At 43.1% G+C, this 19,869-nt stretch overlaps 1 protein-coding gene across 2 annotated transcripts in view; it reads left to right on the forward strand.

The window, feature by feature from the left end:
- Nucleotides 1-19,869, forward strand: part of EPHA3 (EPH receptor A3) — a 562,283-nt gene that overhangs the window by 506,766 nt on the left and 35,648 nt on the right. For both annotated transcript variants that reach the window (XM_069760981.1, XM_069760980.1), the window contains exons 11-13: nt 7,526-7,711; nt 8,114-8,175; nt 11,973-12,182. In XM_069760981.1, the coding sequence (XP_069617082.1) occupies nt 7,526-7,711; nt 8,114-8,175; nt 11,973-12,182 (458 nt within the window). The remainder of the gene's footprint in view (nt 1-7,525; nt 7,712-8,113; nt 8,176-11,972; nt 12,183-19,869) is intronic.

Genomic DNA, 19,869 nt, shown 5'->3' on the forward strand with positions numbered 1-19,869 from the left:
ATACGTCACCACTTCTGTATTTATCACCCACTCCTGGTTTTGGCTTACAAGTACGGAGATAAAATGCTGAGCAAATGCTGAATATCTGACCCTAGCCTAAGGGGGCAAATGAGATCAGTCATCTCGTTCTGATGTGCCTCATTCAGACATCCATGTATCAAGTACATTTTTTCTATTCCATATTTTTCCCGAAATGAACATGTAACCATTATACTTTTGGGGGCTTGTTGTTTTTTTTGTGTATTGATTATCCACCAGAAAAAAATGGAGACATCCATTGATCTGAGTACTAAGATCTAACTCGACAAAGCACCTATATGGCTCCATGAAAAACTCGGGCGGCACTTGGATGTTATTCTACTTGTATCCTAGTGTTTTCCTTTTTTCACGGACTTTTTGAATACAAGAAAAACTGATGGTAATAACTGATACGGACCAAAGACTGATGAAAATCTGGTCCAGCACGCTGCTGGTAGTCGATCCGTTTTTCTTTCTTTTACGAGATCTGAATAATTCTTTACTCTTATTTTTTTCTGTCTTGATTTAACCCCTTAGCGACCGCCGATACGCCTTTTAACGGCGGCCGCTAAGGGTACTTAAACCACAGCGCCGTTAATTAACGGCGCTGTGGAAAAAGTGTATAGCGCCCCCCACAGGCCGATTTTCTCCGGGGTCTCGGCTGCCGAGGGTAGCCGAGACCCCAGAGAACATGATTCGGGGGGTTTTTAACCCTCCCCGCATTTGCGATCGCCGGTAATTAACCGTTTACCGGCGATCGCAAAAAAAAAAGCGATCTCTTTTTAATTTCTCTGTCCTCCGATGTGATCGCACATCGGAGGACAGAGAAAAGGGGTCCCAGGTGGCCCCCCAATACTCACCTAGCTCCCCCGATGCTCCTCGTGTCTCCCGGTGGGCGCCGCCATCTTCAAAATGGCGGGCGCATGCGCAGTGCGCCCGCCGGCCGGCACCGGGAGAATCTTTGGGGTCTCGGCTGCCTGGGGTAGCCGAGACCCCAAAGAGCATGATCGGGGGTCGGTTTTAGCGACCCCTGTTTTGCGATCGCCGGTAATTAACTGTTTACCGGCGACCGCAAAAAAAAAAAAAAAAGTAAAGTGTAATTCTCTGTCCTCTGATGTGATCGCACATCAGAGGACAGAGAAATAGGGGGATTCGGGGACCCTAGCATACTCACCTAGGTCCCTGGATCCTCTTGCTGCTCCTCCTGGCCGCCGGCAGAAGAACATGGCGGACGCATGCCCAGTGCGCCCGCCATCTGTCTCCATCTGCCGGCCGGCAGGAGAACAGCGGTTAGGGCTAAAATTAGGGTTAGGGTTAGGGGTAGGGTTAGGGTTAGGGGTAGGGGTAGGGTTAGGGGTAGGGTAGGGTTAGGGTTAGGGTTAGGGGTAGGGTTAGGGGTAGGGTTAGGGTTAGGGGTAGGGTTAGGGGTAGGGTTAGGGTTAGGGCTAGGGTTAGGTTAGGGGTAGGGTTAGGGGTAGGGTTAGGGTTAGGGGTAGGGTTAGGTTAGGGGTAGGGTTACGGCTAGGGTTAGGTTAGGGGTAGGGTTAGGTTAGGGGTAGGGTTACGGCTAGGGTTAGGTTAGGGGTAGGGTTAGGTTAGGGTTAGGGGTAGGGTTAGGTTAGGGGTAGGGTTGGGGCTAAATTTAGGGTTAGGGTTGGGGCTAAATTTAGGGTTAGGGTTGGGGCTAAATTTAGGGTTAGGCTTCTTTCACACTTACGTCGGTACGGGGCCGTCGCAATGCGTCGGCCCGACATACCGACGCACGTTGTGAAAATTGTGCACAACGTGGGCAGCAGCTGTAGTTTTTCAACGCATCCGCTGCCCAATCTATGTCCTGGGGAGGAGGGGGCGGAGTTACGGCCACGCATGCGCGGTCAGAAATGGCGGATGCGACGTACAAAAAAACGTTTCATTGAACGTTTTTTTGTGCCGACGCTCCGCCAAAACACAACTGATCCAGTGCACGACGGACGCGACGTGTGGCCATCCGTCACGATCCGTCGGCAATACTATGGGCAAAAAACGCATCCTGCGGGCACATTTGCAGGATCCGTTTCTTGTCCAAAACGACGGATTGCGACGGAATGCCAAACAACGCAAGTGTGAAAGTAGCCTTAGGGCTAGGGTTAGGGTTGGGGCTAAAGTTAGGGCTAGGGTTGGGGCTAAAGTTAGGGTTAGAGCTGGGATTAGGTTTAGGGTTTGGATTAGGGTTGGTATTAGGGTTAGGGTTGGCATTAGGGTTACGCTTGGGATTAGGGTTAGGTTTGGGATTAGGGTTAAGGTTAGGGTTGTGATTAGGGGTGTATTGGGATTAGGGTTAGGTTTGAGGTTAGGGTTGAGATTAGGATTAGGGGTGTGTTGGATTTAGGGTTTTGATTAGGGTTATGGTTAGGGTTGACATTAGGGTTGTTTTGGGGTAAGGGTTGTGATTATGGTTAGGGTTAGTGATTAGGATTATGGATCAGGTTGGGATTAGGGTTAGGGGTTGGAGCTAGAATTGGGGGGTTTCCACTGTTTAGGTACATCAGGGGGTCTCCAAACACGACAGCCAATTTTGCGCTCAAAAAGTCAAATGGTGCTCCCTCCCTTCTGAGCTCTGCCGTGCGCCCAAACAGTGGGTTACCCCCACATATGGGGCATCAGCGTACTCGGGATAAATTGGACAACAACTTCTGGGGTCCAATTTCTCTTGTTACCCTTGTGAAAATAAAAACTTGGGGGCTACAAAATCTTTTTTGTGAAAAAAAAAAATATTTTTTATTTTCACGACTCTGCATTCTAAACTTCTGTGAAGCACTTGGGCATTCAAAGTTCTCACCACACATCTAGATAAGTTCCTTGGGGGGTCTAGTTTCCAAAATGGGGTCACTTGTGGGGGGTTACTACAGTTTAGGTATATCAGGGGCTCTGCAATCGCAACATAATGCCCACAGACCATTCTATCAAAGTCTGCATTCCAAAAAGGCGCTCCTTCCCTTCCGAGCTCTGCCGTGCGCCCAAACAGTGGTTTACCCCCACATATGGCACATCAGCGTACTCGGGATAAATTGGACAACAACTATTGCAGTCCAATTTCTCCTGTTACCCTTGTGAAAATAAAATCTTGGGGGCTACAAAATCTTTTTTGTGAAAAAAAAAATATTTTTTATTTTCACGACTCTGCATTCTAAACTTCTGTGAAGCACTTGGGCATTCAAGGTTCTCACCACACATCTAGATAAGTTCCATGGGGGGTCTAGTTTCCAAAATGGGGTCACTTGTGGGGGATTTCTACTGTTTAGGCACATCAGGGGCTCTCCAAACGCGACATGGCGTCCGATCTCAATTCCAGCCAATTCTACATTGAAAAAGTAAAACGGCACTCCTTCTCTTCCAAGCTCTGCGGTGCGCCCTAACAGTGGTTTACCCCCACATATTGGGTATCAGCGTACTCAGGAGAAATTGCACAACAACTTTTGTGGTCTAATTTCTCCTGTTACCCTTGTGAAAATAAAAATTTGTGGGCAAAAAGATCATTTTTGTAGAAAAAATGCGATTTTTTTTTTTTTCACGGCTCTACGTTATAAACTTCTGTGAAGCACATGGGGGTTCAAAGTGCTCGCCACACATCTAGATAAGTTCCTTAAGGGGTCTAGTTTCCAAAATAGTGTCACTTGTGGGGGGTTTCCACTGTTTAGGCACATCAGGGGCTCTCCAAACGCGACATGGCGTCCAATCTCAATTCCAGCCAATTCTACATTGAAAAAGTAAAACGGCGCTCCTTCACTTCCAAGCTCTGCGGTGCGCCCAAACAGTGGTTTACCCTCACATATGGGGTATCGACGTATTCAGGAGAAATCGCACAACAACTTTTGTGATCTAATTTCTCCTGTTACCCTTGTGAAAATAAGAATTTGTGGGCAAAAAGATCATTTTTGTGTAAACAAAAGCGATTTTTTTATTTTCACGGCTCTACGTTATAAACTTCTGTGAAGCACTTGGGGGTTCAAAGTGCTCGCCACACATCTAGATAAGTTCCTTAAGGGGTCTAGTTTCCAAAATGGTGTCACTTGTGGGGGGTTTCCACTGTTTAGGCACATCAGGGGCTCTCTAAACGTGACATGGCGTCCGATCTCAATTCCAGCCAATTCTGCATTGAAAAAGTCAAACGGCGCTCCTTCACTTCTAAGTTCTGCGGTGCGCCCTAACAGTGGTTTACCCCCACATATGGGGTATTGGCGTATTCAGGAGAAATTGCATAACAAAATTTATGGTTACATTTCTGTTTTTACACTTGTGAAAATAAAAAAAATGGTTCTGAATTAAGATGTTTGCAAAAAAAAGTTAAATGTTCATTTTTTCCTTCCACATTGTTTCAGTTCCTGTGAAGCACGTAAAGGGTTAATAAACTTCTTGAATGTGGTTTTGAGAACCTTGAGGGGTGTAGTTTTTAGAATGGTGTCACACTTCATTATTTTCTATCATATAGACCCCTCAAAATGACTTCAAATGTGATGTGGTCCCTAAAAAAAAATGGTGTTGTAAAAATGAGAAATTGCTGGTCAACTTTTAACCCTTATAACTCCCTAACAAAAAAAAATTTTGTTTCCAAAATTGTGCTGATGTAAAGTAGACATGTGGAAAATGTTATTTATTAACTATTTTTCGTGACATATCTCTCTGATTTAAGGGCATAAAAATACAAAGTTTGAAAATTGCAAAATTTTAAAAATTTTCGCCATATTTCCGTTTTTTTCATAAATAATCGCAAGTAATATCGAAGAAATGTTACCACTAACATGAAGTACAATATGTCACGAAAAAACAATCTCAGAATCAGCGGGATCCGTTGAAGCGTTCCAGAGTTATAACCTCATAAAGTGACAGTGGTCAGAATTGCAAAAATTGGCTCGGTCATTAAGTACCAAATTGGCTCTGTCACTAAGGGGTTAAGACCACAAACCACATCACAGAGGAGCTGAACCTTCATGTGATCATAAATCGGCTCTAAAAGGCTCTATAGAAACTTTAGAGAAAAGCTCTCAGACAGATTGAAGCGTTACGCACAATGATGAGCGAGCGTGCTCGGATACGGTATTATCCGGCCATGCTCGTGTGCTAATAGAGTATCTTCGGCATGCTCGGATAACAAACAGGCAATCCCTGATGTGTTCCGGCTGTTGAACAGCCACCAGACATGCAGCCGCAGGGGCTCTAACATAGCATTCACGCAGCCCGGAGATACTCTATTAGCGCACAAGCTCGGACAACACTTTATCGCTCATCACTAGTTACAAACTCTCAGAATAAGGTCATGGACAGATTCTCAGTTATCTCATTCTGCAGCCATCAATAGACACATGCAACACAAGTGCCACAGACAGCAAACGTTGCTAAATTTTTAACGAAACCCAAGTACAAAAAAATTTGTTTAGCACAAAATAAATACATTTAAGTAAAAAAAAAAAAAAAAAACGGAATCCTCGGGTAAAGTTTAGCTATCACCTAGTGATAGTTTCTTGAATAGTGCCATTGACAATGTAATCTCTGCACTTTTGCAGCAGTGTCTGACTTGTAACGCTTTATTTGTGGCTGGACTATTTGTGCATGATATTAATTGTGAGCTCAGATAATTGGTTTATCCGCCGCCCTGCTCAGAGCCACAAACAGCGCTCTGCTACATCTGCAGACGGGCCATTTTCAGGAATTGTGCAGCTCGGAGGCAGCATGGCTGCAGATCTTTATTCCTGTATTGTTTTCCGATCACAGGCCCTGTTTCATCTAATTACAAATGACAGGAAGACGAGAGTCATTCAATTATTAGATTGCAAATGGCCGCAGAAAATATCCCCTTGCTATTTTGCTTTGCTGATGGTTTTATGTGTTTGTAGTAAGCTGTAATCATTGTACAGATCTAAAAAGGACATTTGTAGTAAAAAGTTTCTATATCTGAGGATCATGGTAACTTCAGCAATGGACTGAGCACAACTGCAGCCTGAATCCGGAATTACTCGTATGTCCTATAATGGGCACATTGTAATCAGATGGATAATTGAACTCACTGAAAAGTCAGAGCAGTCAAGGCTACGAAGCTGCGAACCGGCAACCATCACTTTATTATTTATCATGGGCTCATATTTACAACCATAATACAACACCTATGAGAGTCTCTGGGGACTTTAGGTACCCAAAGTTGGATATGTCCTGGGCGAAACTTGGGTGTTACCCACCATCACCACCATATAATACTCTCCCAAAAAATAATACAACTAACTATACCATTCGGTGCTAAATTGTGTGCTCATACCATACAGTGCCTACAGAACAGTGCTATAATACATTGGCAATTAAAGGACTAATTTATTTTGTAACGTGGCTCCGGACAGTAGCCGAGGGCGAGGTACTCATCTCTTGTACCCCGGCATGTGACATGAAGGTAGGGGTCTTTGCTGGGTGTGTGCACTTTGTCTAATGGGATGCTATGCCCTTGCAGACCGCATGTTTGATTTGATTGGTCAGGAGCAGATGTTGAAGACTTTAATGAGTAAGACCACTAGTCAAAAATCAACTTTTTACTGAATGAAAACTAGGTAGAGAATATATGCAGTAGGTAACGAGTACACAGCTTAATGAACTTTTCTTTCACCATACAGAGCATTTTCATTCACAGTCTCAGTTCCTTTCTTCATAACAAACTTGGTTCTTGATTCCACAAATTCACCTGCCTTCACAGCAACCCAGCTCAGTACTGCAGTCCAGTTACCAAGAGTCCTATTCTCAATCCATGGTTCCACATCTTCTGTCCCCTCAAGGGAACTAGTGGCCGGTACTTTGCTTTTATGCTACTGACACCTTAGAACTTGTGCCTGGGGCACTCTCTTCATCTCATGCTCTCTGCTTTGTCTTCGCCTGTTACCTCTCTGAGTTATAAACTCAGATGGCTGTACTGTTTAGCGGTCCAACCCAGGACCTGTCTTCGATCGATCACTCTGCCTCTCAGTCACTTCTCTCCTTCTCTCCACTAGGATCTTACTATCCTCTGTCATGGTCTCCTCTTACACTAGGGACACCCAAGTCAGCAGCTCTGCTGACTAACCAGATCTTAGGTCTGCTTTTCACGCACACTATCTGACGTCCTGACAGGAAACTGTCTCTGTCTCTTCACCTTTTCCCCTTCCACTCTGGGCTAGTTCCAATCATTAACTCTAACTCTCCCTACTGTCGGGCAGAAAACTATACCAACACTGTTAACGCATGTCGCAGTTCACATTACATAATACGACAATGTTCATATTCTTCAAGGGGAAACATGGGCAGAATGTCCTTCTCCTTACAATTGTACATTGTGACACAAATAAATACCACCATATTAACTTAAATGAGATGAGTTCCTGTCTGGATGGTGAGTCTTTTGTCATGTTAGCCTTCTCTACATATGTATTCAAAGTGTTTCTATGCTCTTAAAGTATTTGTTTTGATTTTTAAATTTTCTTACTTCGGTTATTACTTTCTGACCATTTTTCCACAGGAGAATTTGGTGAAGTATGCAGTGGTCGTCTAAAACTACCATCTAAAAAAGAAATCAGCGTGGCCATTAAAACGTTGAAAGTTGGTTACACGGAAAAACAGAGGAGGGAATTCCTGGGTGAAGCCAGTATTATGGGACAGTTCGAGCATCCGAACATCATACGGCTGGAAGGAGTAGTTACTAAAAGTAAGCTCTAACCAATGGATTTATTATAAATAGTGATGAGCGAGTATACTCGTTGCTCGGGTATTCCCAAGCACGCTCGGGTGGTCTCCGAGTATTTGTTAGTGTTTGGAGATTTAATTTTCATCACTGCAGCTGAATGATTTACAGCTATTAGCCAGGCTGAGTACATGTGGGGGTTGCCTGGTTGCTAGGGAATCCCCACATGTAATCAAGCTGTCTAGTAGCTGTAAATCATTCAACTGTGGGGTTGAAAACTAAATCTCGGAGCAGTGATAAATACTCGGAGACCACCTGCACGTGCTCGGGAAAACCAGAGCAACGAGTACACTCGCTCATCACTCATCACTAATTATAAAGTGCTGCAAAATGTACAGGGAGTAATTTCTATGTAAATCCTTCCAGGCAAACCGGTTATGATTGTGACCGAATACATGGAGAACGGCTCTCTAGATAGCTTCCTCCGGGTAAGTAGAGAACATCCCGAAATGTGTAGTTATTGCCAGGAATTGCAGACATTAGTATGTTTTACTATGAGAATAGTCTACATCATACATTCATGACAGGTATCTTCATTGCCACAGTTATATATAGTCACACAGCAGTCCTCTACGATCGTCATTACTGTATGTGATACTACAGAACCGATTCCATATTTTCTGTACCTTATGTTACAATGTCATTATTGGCCAATTATGACTGTCGTTGGTTTGCATTCTACAATTAACATAAATCTTCCTTTATATTCTATTAGGTTTTTTGGCATGTATTATGTTTTTAAAAAGTGAAAGATTTTGATTTTAAAGGGAATCTGTCAGCAGGATTTCACCCCCAAACTATTTACAGAACAGACCAAAAGTTTGGACACACCTTCTCATTTAAAGATTTTTCTGTATTTTCATGACTATGAAAATTATACATTCACAAAGAAGGCGTGAAAGCTATGAATTAACAAATGTGGAATTAACTACTTAAATAAAAAGTGTGAAACAACTGAAAATATGTCTTATATTCTACATTCTTCAAAGTAGCCACCTTTTGCTTTGATGACTTCTTTGCACACTCTTGGCATTCTCTTGATGAGCTTCAAGAGGTAGTCACCGGGAATGGTTTTCACTTCACAGGTGTGCCCTGTCAGGTTTAATAAGTGGGATTTATTGCCTTGTAAATGGGGTTGGGACCATCAGTTGTGTTGAGCAGAAGTCTGGTGGATACACAGCTGATAGTCCTACTGAATAGACTGTTAGAATTTGTATTATGGCTGGAAAAAAACAGATAAGTAAAGAACAACAAGTGGCCATCATTACTTTAAGAAAGGAAAGTCAGTCAGTCCGACAAATTGGGAAAACTTTGAAAGTGTCCCCAATTTCAGTTGCAAAAACCATCAAGCGCTACAAAGAAACTGGCTCACATGAGGACCGCCCCAGGAAAGGAAGACCAAGAGTCACCTCTGCTTCTGAGGATAAGTTTATCCAAGTCACCAGCCTCAGAAATCGCAGGTTAATAGCCGCTCAGATTAGAGACTAGGTCAATGCCACACAGAGTTCTAGCAGCAGACGCATCTCTACAACAACTGTTAAGAGGTCTTTGTGCAGCAGGCCTTCATGGTAAAATAGCTGCTAGGAAACCACTGCTAAGGACAGGCAACAAGCAGAAGAGACTTGTTTGGGCTAAAGAACACAAGGAATGGACATTAGACCAGTGGAAATCTGTGCTTTTGTCTGATGAGTCCAAATTTGAGATCTTTCGTTCCAACCACCGTGTCTTTGTGCGATGCAGAAAAGGTGAACGGATGGACTATACATGCCTGGTTCCCACTGTGAAGCATGGAGGAGGTGTGATGGTGTGGGGGTGCTTTGCTGGTGAAACTGTTGGGGATTTATCCAAAATTGAAGGCATACTGAACCAGCATGGCTACCACAGCATCTTGCAGCGCCATGCTATTCCATTTGGTTTGCATTTAGTTGGACCATCATTTATTTTTCAACAGGACAATGACCCCAAACACACCTCCAGGCTGTGTAAGGGATATTTGACCAAGAAGGAGAGTGATGGGGTGCTACGCCAGATGACCTGGCCTCCACAGTCACCAGACCTGAACCCAGTCGAGATGGTTTGGGGTGAGCTGGACCACAGATTGAAGGCAAAAGGGCCAACAAGTGCTAAGCATCTCTGGGAACTCCTTCAAGATTGTTGGAAAACCATTCCCGGTGACCACCTCTTGAAGCTCATCAAGAGAATGCCAAGAGTGTGCAAAGCAGTCATCAAAGCAAAAGGTGGCTACTTTGAAGAACCTACAATATAAGACATATTTTCAGCTGTTTCACACTTTTTTGTTAAGTATATAATTCCACATGTGTTAATTCATAGTTTTGATGCCTTCAGTGTGAATGTACAATTTTCATAGTCATGAAAATATAGAAAAATCTTTAAATGAGAAGGTGTGTCCAAACTTTTGGTCTGTATTGTATATATGCAAGTAGCTCTTTCAAAGACAAGTCCAGCAATACCTTTACATGGCCAGTCCATTGCTTTGTTAATGAGAATTTAGCATTTGAATTGATAATCAAATGAGGCTGTGTATCTGTAGTGTCCGTCACTCCAACTCTATTCCTCACTTACTTCCTTCTAATTGACCGATAGCTCTTTTTTCCTGAAGTCATACAGCATAGTGGCTGTCAATCAATCAGGAGGAGTTGGCACTGGGTGGGTAATAGAGCCGGAGTGACAGAGACTTCAGATTTACCATATTTCTTCAGCCTCATTTGCATCTAAATTCAAATGCTGATTTCTCGGTGATGGAGGAATAGACTGACTGTGTAAAGCTATAACTGGACTTGTCTTTGATAGCGTTACAAGCGCATATAAATAGTTTGGGCTGTGGGGAAACCCGAAGACAGATTCCCTTTAAGTTCATAATATACTGGGGGACTCACATTTTTTGGCAGCCGATAGCGTACACACAAGCTTTAAGTTCTTGTCCAACAATGCAATGTTTATTACTTTAGAGGGTTCAACATAAAAACAGCCTCTTTTTGGCATAAAGCTATAAAAAAAATAAATCAGTTCAACTAACTCAATAATAGTCCAGCTCTCTCAGTCTCTGGCAGATACTAATTAAAAGTAGATTATTTTCCTCTTCGCATACACAGACAAACCTGGGATAGCTCAGCTGCCTTAAACAGGACCCGCAAAGCACAGATTGGAGGTATTGGAGCAACCATTCCCATCCAAGCTCTTCGGGTTGTTCCTAAAACCTGGAACCAAAATCTGGTCTCAATAATAAAAACCTTTCAGCAACCTACTGTTGTTGGAGCCATAACCCCTGGGACTCACAACACCGAGGTTCGCCACCTCAGTGACACATATCTCCCATTTAGGACTTTACCTCCTAAATTCCTACAATGCAAAAGAAAACTGAAACATCCATTTATACAGTATACAATAGGTAAGGGTAGTATGAGATACTTAACTATTAGTCTTAAAAGAGTTACCCTACTTTCATTTTTTTTTAAAACAGCAGCTGATGTTAAAAAAAATCACACAAAAAATTGCCCCAACCCATTCTTTCTCCATGACCCAGTGCTAGTCCTGCTGCAATCCTCCTGACTTTGGTCATGTGCTGGCTGCAAGTAATTAGTGGCTATAGCAGTCATGTGCAGTATTACTGGCATCATGGTTTCCATGGCTGGTTGGTGATACTTGTATTATGGCATATGTGCACTGTAGCCACTGATTAGATGCAGCGGTCACCCTGTCATTTGCATACCGACAACCACAAAGATGGATAGTCGAGAGAACGGTTAGGTGAGTACTACTACAATGTTGTTGTTTAGCACTGGCAGCTGTAATTTTGGATAACCCTTTAAGATGACTATACACATCAGGTAACTGTCGTCCGAATGCTGGTATACCTGTATACAGTATGATGTTCAGAGCTAGAATTATATAGAAGCAGTATATTATAATAATTATAATGAATTTATTGCTAATATTTTATTCAAACATTTTGCCCTCTGCACAGTTCTCCTTTTTGTGGATTTTTAGCCTTATTACATAAGGCCCAAGAGATTGCGGAGTGTACCGCCAGTATATTACAACAATGTGCGGTTCGATATCAGTTGAATGAATACAATTATCCTAGTAAATTTGCCAGATATGGGATAATTATAAACAGGAATGTAATTGATAATTTCTATCAGGCTCTTCACAATAATTTAATGGCCAATTAGCATCTCAATTGTGTGCTTGAAATTCCTTCCAGAAACACGATGCTCAATTTACAGTCATCCAGCTGGTGGGTATGCTGCGCGGTATTGCATCTGGCATGAAATATCTCTCGGACATGGGTTATGTCCACCGTGACTTGGCGGCGAGGAACATTCTCATAAATGTTAACCTGATGTGCAAAGTTTCTGACTTTGGCTTGTCTCGTGTCCTGGAGGATGATCCTGAGGCGGCTTATACGACAAGGGTGAGAAACATACTATATATGTGTGATTTGTTCCGCATTCTTCCTGCCATATGTAATAATTCATTTCTGTATTCAGCCTCATAGAGTGTGGAGATAATATTACTCAATTCTCAGAAGACTTGTGAGAGTATCCACTGATTGCCTTACGGATTTCAGTGTATCTTGTGTCATATACTTCATGCAAAGTAATTATATTACGCACAAAAAACCTTTGGAAACCTCCATACACATAATTGACAACTTTACTGGAATGTGTAGGAGGCTTCCGGAAAAGGAAAGACCTCCCGCACTCCTGGAAGAGTTTGAAGATCCCCCGGGTGCTGCAGACACCTGCCGGGAAGTAGCAAAGGATTCTTTTGTGTAATATCGAGATGCTCCATCATTAGAAAGCACCATTGGCCGATAAATAGCAATCTCCTAGATGAGCATGTCCCAAAGTTGACAAGGACGCTCATATATTGTAGCCAAAGAGGTAATACTCCTTACGTAAATTACGCTACATTTTTGTGGGGACCTACATTACTGCTCCTTCTTTAAACGTCCATATAAAACCAGTACCAGAAAAAAACAGCACCGTGTCATCAGTGTTTTGGATGGATCAGTGTTTTTTTCGATATCACACAAAAAAAAAAATTGCAAAGCTTTTCCTATACTTTGCAATGTTAAAAACGTACAGCACACTGATGGCACATGTATGGCATTTGTGTGCTGTTGGAGCGCCCGCTAGGACCGTGGGGTACTCGGGCCGGGTGCGACAGTTCTTAAAGGAGATGTATCATGGCAGCAGTGACCCGGTCCGTGGCCCTGGGTGTCCAATAAAATATGGAAAAGGGAATAAAGTTTATGGGATAAAATGTTCGTGACGCCACCTGTGGTATTAGGCAATAAAGGTGTTAGCCGACGTTGCTTAAAGAGACCGCTGGGGCTGATGGTGATGCAGCAGAGTTGGTGCAGCTCTCCACAGGTAGAGTTTTAGCCCAAGGGCACTTAGGTTGTAAAAGATGGTGATGCTGATGGTGGATATAGTGCAGGGGGGATGGCTCAGTAAATAAGTGTGAGGACACAGCGGGGTGCAGTTTCCAATGCTTTACTCACAGTTCTTAGTTGCCCCAGCCGGGGTGCTGTGTCCTTCGAGTAGGAGGTCCAGCCAGCTCTCAAGCAATTTGGGTCCACTTTCCAGATCCCTCTTTCTTATGTCCTTTCCTGGCTGTCTCTCTGCGCTGGCTCATGCCTCACCTGCCACACTGTGTCCCAAGCCAGCAGCCTCGGATCTTGTCTGGCTGTGAGCTCTAAGTCCCCTGGATCCTATTTCATTTTTACATACTTTTCAGTGAATGTGTGCAGATGTGGCTGTGCTTCTTGCAAAAACTACAGCCTCTGGTTATCTAGTTGAGTCCTTAGTTTTTCCACTAGAATGGGGCTGTTCCCCTGACTGCGACCTGGTCCCTCCACCCAGCAATAGTCGGCGTGGATGCGAGCCCCATGGTGGACTTCTCACTACCCGTGCCTCTAGGACCCCTTCCTTCTCTTCATTCTGTCGTTCCACTTTTCTTCAGCTCCCTCTCTTTGCGAACTCCCTTCTGTCTGTCTTGTTCCTTTTGCTTCCTCCCTCTCTCTCTCTCTCACGTCTGCCCTCCACTCCTTCTCCCTGCAGACTCTAAGTCCTCACCCACACCCTCTACCTATATACACCCTCCAGCCTGGGATGAGGCCATCCTCCCTAAGGGTACACCTAGATGCCCTGACTGAAGTGTCTAGTGTCTAGGATGCTGGTGTAGGATTCTGTGCAGTGCCCCCTCCTTACCTGAGAGCAGAATACCACACCTCTGGATGAGGTGCAGTATCTCTGCGGTGACTTGACCCCAGGGGTGCCACACTGTGTGTATTTTACACAGACTTGTATTAGCTCTTGTCATCCGTGCTGCCGGTAAAAAATGGACATGTCTCCGTTTGGTTTGCACAGGCACATGTTCAGTGTAAAAACATGGACATTTGAGCAGCACCATCGGTTATATTGGGTACGTGTGGTATCTTTGAAAAAACGGAAACACAGACATGTGAAGGGGGCCTACCATAGTAAGAGAAAAAGGAGAAATGTAAGGTGCACCAAAGATTTAGAGCATGTTAAAAACTTAGGGAGTATTACTAAGATACAGCTGAAGTAAAGTATTTCTTGTAAAGCACTGGTTAGCCTAATTCTATTGCCATTTGGGGGCACAAACCATTATTAGAAAACATGGCAGTGAGAAATTGCCAAAGGAGTAGATTTGAGCAAAAGGATTTACCAGAAACTTAATCCAGCATCCATGCCAGTATTACATGGCAGAGGGACCATTGCACTGCAAACGTCCTTGGCTGGCAAGTCGCACCCAACTTCATATCTTCAAAAGGTGCCTAGGTTGTCAGCTAAGGATGCCACAGGGTAATGACATGTATGCCGTATCAGGGTCCTGCAAAAATCTTTTAGGTAAAAACACCAAACCCAGAGAAAGGAACTAAAGAAAAGAGAGAGACACAAACAAGGAATTCATATAAATGTATCTTTATTAAAGTAGCAGTAAGTCAAATTACAAAAATTGATAATAATGTATAAAAATTGAATACAAAAAAATTATTAAAAGAAGTGCGACACGAGACAACCAATAGAGGTACAAAATAATTAATTTATATAAAAAAAGGCCTGATGTTTTTTATATATGCCATATGTCCGGAATAAAAATTAATAAAAAAGATCTCAGGATGTAAAAATAAGAAGTAAAACAAGAATTACTTGTTAGAATATATATTTTCATAAAGGAGCAAGTGATAAAAAGCTGTATAGTGCAATATCTAGAAAAAAATAAAGTGCATAGGTGCCACAGCAAAACCAGGGGGGAAGGGAGAGCAGTCTATGTTGGTAAAGCATAGAAGTCCCACAATGTGCTCCGAAAAATAAGTACAGAGATATATATATAACAAAGTGGCTAATGCTTGTGACAATTGTCACAAAACAACCGCTGTGTAGCTGTAGTGCCTACAAAATCAATAAAGTGCCATAGTGCCACAACTAAAAAAAGGGGGGGAATAGCGATGTAAACATAACACCGCTATCCCAGACATACCGCAGATCAAAAGAGGGTAGTATAATTATAATGGTCCGAACATATAGAGTACCTTGTAAAGTAGGTGTCAGCGTGCACACGCGCCCCGACGCGCGTTTCGGTAGAAATTCCTTCGTCAGGAAAATCTTTTAGCTCAAACTCCACCAAGGAAATTAAGGGGGAAAACAAAAACTGGGTTTTGCAAAGCCTAGTAATTGCTGATAATAATTGGCACATGGCATCACTGAAAGATCAAGGAATTTAGTAAAGGATAAATAGAATATTAAAGCACCACTCCTACATTTTTTATATTTCAGTGCTGGAGTGATACTACCAACTTTCCTGACCCTAGTAATATACTCACCACCTGCCTTCTTCAGCGCCTCATATGTCCCACACGCCATCATGTGACCGAAACTTCTGAATGACCAGAAGTCAGAGGTAACGGTCACAAGTAGTGATGAGCGAATATACTTGTTACTCGAGATTTCTCGAGCACGCTCGGGGTTCCTCCGAGTATTTTTTAGTGCTCAGAGATGTAGTTTTTCTTGCTACAGCTGAATGATTTACATCTATTAGCCATCATAAGGACTTGTGGGGATTCCCTAGCAACCAGGCAACCCCCACATGTACTTATGCTGGCTAACAGATGTAAATCATTCAGCTGTAGCAAGAAAAACTACATCTCTGAGCACTAAAAAATACTCGGAGGACCACTGAGCATGGAAATCTCGAGTAACGAGTATATTCGCTCATCACTAGTCACAAGCTCTCAGTGTAAGTCTGTGGGAGCTTCGTTCTGACCTTGTTCTTGCTTTCATAGACTTACATTGTGTAGTGACCTCAGGCTCACTCATCAAACATTAGAGCGATCCAGCAGATCACAATCCTCCTAAGACCAACCGGCGCAGCGAGGATAGAAGATGAAGACAGTGGGTGGTAAGTATAAGACTAGGTGCAGAAAACTTAGTAGCACCACTCCCGTGCTGTAATAAAAAACAACGCTGGAGTGGTGGCTTAAAAAAAATACAGAAAGTTCTGCTCCCAATGAAAATAATGCTAATGCCTGATCTGTCTCATGACAGTCACCAACAGATCCTATGGACCCCATTTACTTTAATGGGTTCAGTCTGGGTGAAAGTAGCGCATCATGCTATACTAATTTATCTGGTATTTTGAACTTAAATGTGAACTAGATCAAATACAGTACTAAAAAGTATATTAAAAATAAGTAATTATTGAAGTTTTACACTTTGTATTATTGGTAGCATTAGGTGCTGTGATCAGAGGGGCATTACTGACCTTATTGTATACACTCTAGTTTCTAGACCTGTTATATCAGTAGCCCAGAGGGTCAGGGCATTCCTCGATCTCACTACGCCCGTGCTGGGCTTTTACTTGGCAGCACAGTGTATGATCATATCTTGGGATACTTTGACATAACTTTTTTCAGTGCTGGGTGTTTGGCGAAGAAACACAACGTCCCTTGTATGAATGTGAAAAGCAAATGTGTGGAGACGGATTAGTGGCGTTGATCTGGCGTGCAGTACATGTCGTCCTAGATATTCTATAAAAGCTCTCATAACCTGCCCATTGTTACTCTGTGTTCGGCATTTCCTAGTAAGTCTGTCCTGAGCTGAATTTATAGCTGGAAAGTCTCCACACCAACCAAACACTTTCATTCTTGTGCTAGAAAAACACACAAACAAATTCCATTGATGTGATCCAAGTTAAAATCAATATATGGCAAGGGAATAATACACACACAAGACAGGTCCAGGTGTTATGTTCCAGATCCGGGGTCTGGAAAATAAACACGAGAACCAGGTGTCCAAGTTTTGTTCTCACTCGTGTAATACACAAGCCTCAATAACATTAAAAAGGATCAAGATACATGGCCTGAAAAATAAAATAAAACTAATAGGAAACCTTCACATTACATTTCCCGTATTTCATTTTAATATGGGATAATTGCCAGCTGGTAACACTCACTTTCTTCTGCTGATGGCTGCAACATAGATGGTCAATGTTCCATAGGTGCACCATGCGCGAAACCGGAAAACCCATATAAATATCGCCAATTTTATGGCACTTGAAATCATTTGTGCCCCAATGCTGTGGATCCATGGGATTCAACGCCCATAGAATTATACAGACCCATATTGTGAGCATCTGATTTCATATGATAGGTTCTCCTGAATTTAAAGGGAACCTCTCAGTATGAAAATGCCGTCCAATCTGTAGGCACTATGTTATAGAGCAGGGGTAGCTGAGCAGATTGATATACCAATAGTTTGCAAGAAAATATTCAGTATAACTTGTTTTTTATTCATTTAAACCTCTGCTGTTTCTGGGACTTTGGTCCAGTGGGCTGTCCTGTCTATGATCGACCGCTATCTCTGCATGCACTCATATATAGAAAGCTGTCAGTCACTGATAAGACCGCCCACTGGACCAAACCTCCCAGAAAGAGCAGAAGTTTGCATGAATAAAGCACGAGTTATACTGAATCTTTTTCTCATAAGCTATACAGTTGCTTACAAGAGAATTCATGCTCCTGGCATTTTTAGTGTTTTTCTACCTCACAATCTGGAATTTCACTGTTTTTTTTTTGAGGATTTGCATCAGTTCATGTAAATTTGGGCCCAAATTGTTCTGTACACTGTGGCCTCTGTTCACACGGGATGCATTTTAGCACTGGGCAGCCCGCCATAGGGCGTTATTAATAGGCTGTAGCCATATGCTTTGTATTCCTTGTGTGAACACGCCACATACAGAGTATTTTATCTTAGTGCATTAGTGTACCACACGGCCAAACCCTTATTGAAGGCTGGCTGTTTCATTAGGTATTGCACCTGTGCATTTGCTATTTTGTTTGGGTCCGCTGCACCCTGCTTGTGCATTTGTATTGAGGTCTATCTAGACAGGTAAGCATCTTTGCCAGTTTTTTGGTGTTTTTTAATTGTCTTAATGGAAGGTACACCTCCATCCCAGTCTCAAATTACTTGTCACAACCCATTTTTGGATTCGTGGCAGTTCTGGTTCCACTCTGTTTTAAACGTAGTTTTTCTGCTTTCAGGACCAGCGAGCGTTAATGTCAGTTTTTCCCGCTGGCAATCTGCTATATCTGCAAAGTTGCTGGGTCAACTGATGTGGGTGTTGACCACTCCCATCATCCTTTAAATGATCACATGATTCATCACCTGACTGCTGGTGATAGAGTTTCTCAGTCGTGCAGTTCCAGCTCTGTGGTGTCAGCTACTTCTGGTGTTCTAGTCCTGTTTCTGTGTCATCTGTGGTGTGGAGCTTGGCAGTGGTTTCTGGAAGCTAAGTGTTGTGTTTATTCCTTGTTCCTTTCATGTTTGTCACTTTCCCCTATGTGGTACTATCTGCAGTGGTGAGGCTAGTGCCCCTTGCCGGCCAGTGCACTAGCCAGGGCTGTGCTAGGTGACAATGAGAGACGAGGTTCCTGATGGTGGTGGGAAGGACCCACTTAGGGTATTAGGGGAGTGCAGGGACAGGCTCAGGTTTGAGCTCAGGTGGTGACTATCCCCCATTTCCCTATCAGTAGGGCCTTCCTCTCCCCATTTTTATCCCATTGTGTGTGTTGCGCCATCCAATGACCGAGCCGCCGTTGGGTTGTGTCACATCGTGACATTACTGACAGAATGATTCAGTTCAGTTTTGGTCTCATCTGACCATAGCACCTTCCTCCATACATTTCAGAAGTCTCCCACATGTGTTTTGTTAACCTCAAAGCAAACCTTACAATTTTTGTGTGTAAGTAAAGACTTTTTTCTGCCCACTCTTCCATAAAGGCCACCTCTATGTAGTGTATGTCTTATTGTGGTCGTATGGACAGTCCCTACTTGGGATTTTTGCAGTTCTTCAGAATTACTTTTGGTCTCTGTGCTGCCCCCTGATTATAGCCCTTGCCTGGGCTGAGAGTTTTGGTGGGTGGCCCTCTCTTGGCAGTTTGTTGTGATACTTTGTTCTTCCCATTTGATGATGATGGATTTGATGGTGATTTGTGGGATCATAAGAGATTAGGATTTTTTTTTTATAAACCAACCATGACTTGTTTGGAGATCTCCTTGGCGTCATGGTTTTTTTTGGTTAGTGGTGCCTCTTGCTTAATGGTGTCACAGCCTCTGTGGCCTTTCAGAAAATGTGAGCACATACTGGAATGTGACACTTTGATTGCACATAAGTGGACTATTGATCTTACAATAGGATGTGGCTGGTAACAGACGAGAGTCATTACATCTGAGATTACACTGCTATTCATTAAGATAAGTGCTTAGGCCTTAGGGTACCGTCACACTACACGATTTACCAACGATCACGACCAGCGATACGACCTGGCCGTGATCGTTGGTAAGTCGTAGTGTGGTTGCTGGAGAGCTGTCACACAGACAGCTCTCCAGCGACCAACGATGCCGAGGTCCCCGGGTAACCAGGGTAAACATCGGGTTACTAAGTGCAGGACCGCGCTTAGTAACCCGATGTTTACCCTGGTTACCAGCGTAAAAAAAAAAAAAAACCACTACATACTTACATTCCGGTGTCTGTCCCTTGCCGTCTGCTTCCCGCACTCACTGACTGAC

The sequence above is a fragment of the Ranitomeya imitator genome, chromosome 3, assembly GCF_032444005.1.
Source record: "Ranitomeya imitator isolate aRanImi1 chromosome 3, aRanImi1.pri, whole genome shotgun sequence".
NCBI lineage: Eukaryota > Metazoa > Chordata > Amphibia > Anura > Dendrobatidae > Ranitomeya > Ranitomeya imitator.